At 38.8% G+C, this 6,915-nt stretch overlaps 1 protein-coding gene across 1 annotated transcript in view; it reads left to right on the top strand.

The window, feature by feature from the left end:
• Positions 1 to 4,510, top strand: part of gtf3c1 (general transcription factor IIIC subunit 1) — a 26,576-nt gene extending 22,066 nt beyond the window's left edge. The window contains exons 38-40 of the mRNA XM_008396271.2: positions 1,518 to 2,083; positions 2,161 to 2,347; positions 4,055 to 4,510. Of these exons, the coding sequence (XP_008394493.1) occupies positions 1,518 to 2,083; positions 2,161 to 2,347; positions 4,055 to 4,264 (963 nt within the window). The 3' untranslated portion in view covers positions 4,265 to 4,510. The remainder of the gene's footprint in view (positions 1 to 1,517; positions 2,084 to 2,160; positions 2,348 to 4,054) is intronic.
• The last annotated feature ends 2,405 nt before the right edge of the window (positions 4,511 to 6,915 follow it).

The following is a 6,915-nucleotide window of genomic DNA, read 5'->3' as shown; positions in this document are numbered from 1 at the left end:
TATATATATACATACATGCACATACGTAATACAACAACAACAAAAAAAGATTAGTAAGCATCAGTAAGCATTTAAGATCATCTGAGAAATGTCAATTCAGTAATTGACATTTCTCAGAAAGGTCCTCATGGGCTCACATGTTTCTGTTATAAAAAAGAGAGAAACATACATATATTTAATGGACACACCGCAATAGAGAAAGTGTTTTTTTTTTACATTAACAGAATATCAGCAAAGATTTGTGCACATTTGTATTGGAAACGTTGCTGGAGTGATTTTTGTGGATGGGAAGTTGTAAAAATCTGGGATCCTTTAGGGCAGGGGTGCCCAATACGTCGATTGCGATCGACCGGTCGATCGCGGAAAGGTTTTGAGTCGATCTCGGCAGGTGACAAACTGAACGCCGCCAGGACGCTGAGTCCAGCACTTCTGCTTCTGATAGGCTTATCAAAAATATTCACTAAGATCCTAAACTTTTGTAGCTTCATTAAAAAAGAATAATTATAAAAAGTCAACGAAACATGTTAAAATTAATAATCTCAGTAATTATTGTTTCAACAAGGTGTTGTGCAATTATGTACGTTTCGGTTCCATTAACAAAAAAAGAGGAAAAAAAGGCGACACAAAGACCGACTGACGAGCAAAGCAGGAGTTTAAATTAGCTACTCAACCACCGCTGTGTTCATGAGAGGTTTATTAATAATCGAGAAATAAATATCAAGCCTGGAAACCTGATATCGTAACGGACTGAATGATGTAATTTTAATGTAATCTTTGCTCGGCTTGTGGGGCGCAGGCGGTTGCCACGGCAACGGGTGTGCTTAAACGACAAAGAGAGTGAGAGGGAGAGAGAGAGAGAGAGAGAGATGGTAAAAAGGTGGGAGTGGTTTTGAGTTGATCGTCTTTTCGGATTGTTTTACCTTTCTTTCATCACACCTGCTACTGTTTCTGAACGTTCAATAAACGACAAACTTGGACTGATTACCTCGTTCGTTTGTGAGCATACGTCACAACATCAAATAGGACAAATATATTTCATTAAGTTTGAACAAATTCTACCACGATAATTATGTGAAATTAAATTAATTATATCCCAACTTCAGAAGATTTGCCTTTACCTTTATTGGGCTCTTTGGTTCCTCCTATCAGTCTGTAGTTTCTCATATTGAGGTCATCAAACCAAATTTCAGATCTACCATGACTGACTGACACCTACTGGCGTCAGGTTTGCAACCAGCTTCTGACTGAGAAACCAGTAGCCTGCTCCCAGTGTCAGAATCTCACTGAGGAAGAAACTGGATTAGGTTTTCTGTCACTTTATTATTTCTGCTATAACTGATGTATATTCGCATATAAAATACGTCAATAGAGCTTAATTTGCAATTTTTATGTCTTTGTGTCATGAGGTAGATCTCAGGCGGCTGGTGAGAGAAAAAGTAGATCTTGCTCTCAAAAAGTTTGGGCACCCCTCCTCTAGGGCAAAGTAGATGTCTCTGATAGACGCTTTTCTGCTTCAGGATCTGCAAGAAGAAGGCCAGGTGGTCCGAGTCGGGAGCCAGAGTGTCCGCTGGGTCCTCATGGAGCACGCTGATCCGTGGCTCCTGACCGTAAACTGCAAACAAATGTCTCAGCCTCACGAGAACGCCAACAGGCGTCCCCACCTGACGAGTCAGTACAACTTCCCCTTCGCACGTAAGAGGTGCATCAAAGCAATGCAGCTGGAGGCTGAGGGACCGCCTGCGAAAAAACACGCATCAGACAAAGAGAAGCAAACGGACGGAGATACCGGGACTGATGGACCTGGGAAACCCAGTGAAGACGATGCAACGGGGAAACTTGATGCAGACGATGGAAATAGGAAACCTAATGAAGCCGAACAGCAGAAAGAGCGGACAGATGATGGAAGCGGAGATAAAACACTGATTTTAGAAATGGGGAAAGAAGTACTGACGCAGCCTGAACAAGAAGGAGAGGAGAAGATGGAAACCGAGCAAGAACAAGGCAGACCAAGGAGGATCAGAAAATGCAGGGAAAGTAGTGAAAAAGTAGAAGAGGCTGTGGAATCACCATCAGTCAATACCGAGTGAGTTTCCCCTGAATCGAGCTTTATCCACTCTTCTCAGATCCCGTTATTCACTTTGTTCTACCTCGTCCACGCAGGGAGAACTTGAGCTTCATCAGCCGGCCGTGGCGCTTCATCGACGGAAAGGTGAACCGGCCGGTGTGTAAGGCAATCCTGGAGGCGGTTCTGTACCACATCATGTCTCAGCCGGGCCTCACTCAGCAGACGCTGCTGGAACATTACAAAGACGCCCTGCAGCCTGTGACGGTGCTGGACATCGTGCAGGTAAACGGAATTTCACTCATGACAGGCAGCAAGTTTTACTTTCTCTGTTGGAAATGATCTTTGTAGCAGTTTGGTTGTCCTGGTTCCTGCAGGAGAACGGGCTTTGCATTGCCTTCAAAAGGAGAGGATGCATGCTGATGCTGCATTTCTGAGAAAATAGATTTTTGGGGGGGGGCTGTCATTTACATTTTGATTTTTAGTTTTTGTACATCATAAATAAACTTGAGTGCGATTGGAAATAAAAGGGAAATTAGATAATTCCAAAAAGTCAGGTCTGACATTTTGGACAAATTCAACCTTTTTGACTAATGGCATTCAAAAAACTGCCCATTGTGACTCTGAAAAGATAGTAAAAAAAATCAAGACGTTTATGAAGGCTTTAATTTTACAGTTTAAATATTAAACTGCTGTTGGTCTAAAAATAAGAGATTGACACACGAGACCTAACTGTGCTATTTTAACAATGGATGGCTTCCTAAAAGATTTGTAGAATAGATTAATCCCAGTGGGGAAATTCACTTGTTACAGGAGCACATTGTGGGATTATAGTTTGTCTTTTATTACAATATGTTGGTGTTAAGGAGGAAATAAATTAGTCTTACCTAAGGTGAAACACTGAGTCAATCAAGAACGACTCAAAATGCATTTTTATTATTATTTTATTAAGAAATGAAGCAAAGAATATGAGGAATGACTCCCCTGGCTAGTGCAGGGAAGTGAAGAAAAAAATAACAATGCATCTCTTTCAATATCCACCAGCCCTCTTACAAAGAGGGGAGGAAAAGGGAGTATCCCACTCACCAGCTTCAGTTTACTTCACAACTCTGGTATTTGTGCAGACTGTGATCCTGGATGGTTCAAACCCAGTTCAGAAATATCCTTCATTATGTGTTTCCAGTAAACTGCCTCCAACGTGAAGGGTACTTTATAGATAAAATTTATTGATTGATTGAAATAAAACAAAGTTTGTCCGTAACAGTTGGTCAGCAGGTATTGAAGCTTATATTAATTAACTGACTATGATCTATATAATAGTATCATGACTCGGCTCTGCTGTTTGTCTGGAATATTATGTGCAGACATTCCTGTGCTAGTCAGGACAACCCAATCAGAGATGGTGTGGTTCCAGGTTTTGCATCTGGAGCTGCAGAATCTTGGAAATAACAACTCCTTATTAAGAAGTATGACTCATAAAACTGAAACTGTTAAAAGTAACACAAATCATTCGTTATGCAAGCGGACAGAAAACTGTTTGTTTGCAGCTTAAGGTGTGGCTTACATCTATAAAACTGAGGGTAATCAGTATATTTGATTTAAACGGATTTTTAAGATAATTTAAGCAAAACTGGTACCTACCCAGACTGACTAATGGCTGCACCTGAAGCAAATGTTGGCTACTGACTGAGAGGCTGGATGCACTTTTCACCAGTTTTTTTAAAAATAAAACATACCATGTTACAGTTTCCTTCCACTTTATAAATCTGCAGTTTGTATTAGTTTAACACATAAAGAAACAAAATAAAATGCGTCAAAGTCTGATGTTGACCATGGCAAAAGAGGAAAAAGTTCAAGCTATATGAGTAAGTTAGCAGTTTACTGTAATTAAAACTAAAGAGTTATTTTATTTGGCAAGAACTGTATTAAACTTGCACCACTGACGGCCTCTAATGTTTGACAGCTAAGATCTGGTCTTTGTTTTCCCATCAGGCACTTACAGAGTTGGGATGCATAATGAAGAGAACTTTAGTTAAAGACCCTAAACCTTCGCTGTTCAGCAGTTCTGCGCCGGCCAGCAGGGGGAGCACTGCAGCGATAGAGGAACCGGACATCGTATTTTATGAGCCCACCATCAGCTGCTGCCTGCGGCTCTGCAGGGTGCTGCCCAACGAGCGACACTGGAACAACAATCTACCATGAAGCTGCTGGTTCTCCTCGGCTCACACAACCATGGAGGACTGTCTTGATTTTTTTTGTTAATTTGCTCTTTGGTCTTGAGTAAAAAGTTGTAAAACTAATTTCTGCGAATATTTTTTCTCTGTAAAGATATGGTTAACAGCCAGCATTTTGTTTAGTTGTATTAATTTAGCTGTATTAATATTCTCTCTTAGTGCTTAATCTATGTGTTTAAAAGTCTAAATAAAACAGTTTTTTTTAAAGATATGATCCTTGCTTTCTCTTTTGACTCCTTCCTTTTTTGTCCATCCTTCTTTCAATTTGCCCTTTTATTTCTACATCTTTCTTCCTTCTTTCCTGATATTCTACTTCCTTTCTTTTAGCTTTGTGTCACTAGCTGTGTTTTCATGACAGTGTGTGCAAATCTTTCTCTATATTCTAATGTCGAAAAAAACCCCCACAATTTCACAATTGCAGTGTTTTCATTAAATACGAAATAAAATTAAAATCACAGGATTAAATTGGTCTTTAATCATTAAAAATAAAAAAAACTAATGTAAACTGTGGCATAAAATATATTCATAACTCAGGCATCAGAGGAAACCTCGGCGTCTTACTGAGGCGTTAGAGCAACACGTCCCTTATACTTAGGAATAGGACACATGCTGCCTTTTGGGGAAATTGTAGCTGGTGATTTTTCAGAAGAGCAACAAGCTCTTTTGGAAGCTCTACACTTTGGAATCAGATAACTTTTTATGAACTGTGCGATGCGGCGATACTGTGGGAGCTAGCTGCACATTGCCTAAAAATCGCAAAACAAACCATCATCCTTCTACCACTTCCTGTCATATTCTTTGACGTTTTTGCCAGTAGTAACATCTGGTTGTTGATGGAAATTGGCATGATTTCATTAAGTGGATTTATTTTCATTATTTAAATTTTATGGTTAATAGAAATGCAGCGTATGTGTCCTACCTTCTTTTCTATTATCTTAGGTCAGTCTCCGCCCTCCTCTGTTCTTGCTGCTCGGACAGGAACTGCACACTATTTTTACGTGCAACTTTCTCTTGTCTGCGTGTAAATCTTGAGGGAATTAAAATGTGCTTAAGGAAATGGATTATGGCTTTAGGCACGGCACAAAAACATGAGCGATTCCAGTAGCTACAGGAGGACTCTCAGGAAACTGATAAAAATCCCTGGGAAGTAAATTGATGATCTGCACCAGATTCTGCTTCAGCTTCAATCATCTACTTTTCTCCTTGTGTTAAGAGCACAGATTGTCTTAATATGGACCAATGTTGCTCTGGAGTCTGGACTTTAGTCCTATAGATTGGCTGTAGCATGAATTTAAACTCTTTAACGTGTTAAAAATGCTCCACACTCTTGAAGAGACTCTGCCTGTTACCCCACAGCTTGATGACAGCTGTTATAAAAATAAACTATGCCTTGAAAAATGCATTTTGTATTTACTCAGGTCATTTTTGTCTTCTACCATTTCTTAGAGAACTGAAAATCTCTAGGTAAGGGAGGAAGGAAACACTTTTTTGTCACAACTGGTCATAGGTTTTTGGCAAGTTCCTCATAAAACGGGGAAAAACATTTTTTTTTTAGGGGTGAAGTTGACGTTTCAAATGGTTTTGCCATAATTTTCTTCAATTTCGCAAATGCTTGGCATGTTTTAAACAGAGGCAGGATGTGCTCTGAGGAAACTGGCTGAGGTGCCAACATTGTTTCACTCAGTCCAACAAGCATCAAAAAAAAAAAAAAAGGGAGAAGGAAACGGCAGCATTTAGCTCTTGTCCTTTAGAGAAGTTTTTCTTTTCCAGATGAAGTTCACTGGTTGTTTGGGAATAATGGTTTCCAGTTTGATTCTGTTTGTGGTTTGCTCCTTGACTTTCTTCTCCTGTGTGAGCAGCTGTGGTAAGTAAAGTTTTCTAACTTTTCTTAGTTCTCCTCGGTCTGTTTATTGTAAGAGAGAGAATATATATATATATACACTGATCTGTTGTCGCTTAAAAAGATTGCAAAAGATCAACAGTTTAACTTTTTTGTTCATGTTTTAATTTAAAATGATCAGTTTTTTAATAGAAAAAAATATTCTTGCTTTTTAGAAAAAAAATCATTTATGGATCTATTATACTGTTTTTGTTAACTCGTCGAAAAACAAGACGAATGTATATTCTTTATTTTTTTGGTTCTTTTTGCAAATTTAGTCAGAAATGATGAGTAAATAAACAATTACAGAAATCCACAATTTAAAATTAAGAGAATATTAAGATTAAATACAAAGGTTATAGTTACTGAGATGTTTTAATGGTGGATCATCTGCTTGTTGATTTTGAGTCAGATATTTGTAATGGGTGGGATACAGCACCTTTAAAGATGTGAAACAGTCAAATGGGAACCAAATAATAAAATCTAAAGAAATGACTTCAGCATTTTTTTATTATTTTTTTTAAAGATCTGCTGATTCCATTTTTACTTTTAAGTCTTGTGACATATAACAGTCTGAGAATCCTAGTGGTGACATGCAGATGTAAAACATCTGGGATGCATAATCGACATGTATTGTGTTTCTTACAGATTACAGCTGTCAAGATAAACCTGTGATAACTCCATCCAGACTGGTGGTGAAGTTCGGTGATCCAGCCTCTGCTACATGTGTAGCCTGTCAG

The sequence above is a fragment of the Poecilia reticulata genome, linkage group LG1, assembly GCF_000633615.1.
Source record: "Poecilia reticulata strain Guanapo linkage group LG1, Guppy_female_1.0+MT, whole genome shotgun sequence".
Classification (NCBI taxonomy): domain Eukaryota; kingdom Metazoa; phylum Chordata; class Actinopteri; order Cyprinodontiformes; family Poeciliidae; genus Poecilia; species Poecilia reticulata.
The sequence above is the reverse complement of the archived record's forward strand: the minus strand, read 5'-3'. Positions and strand labels throughout refer to the sequence as shown.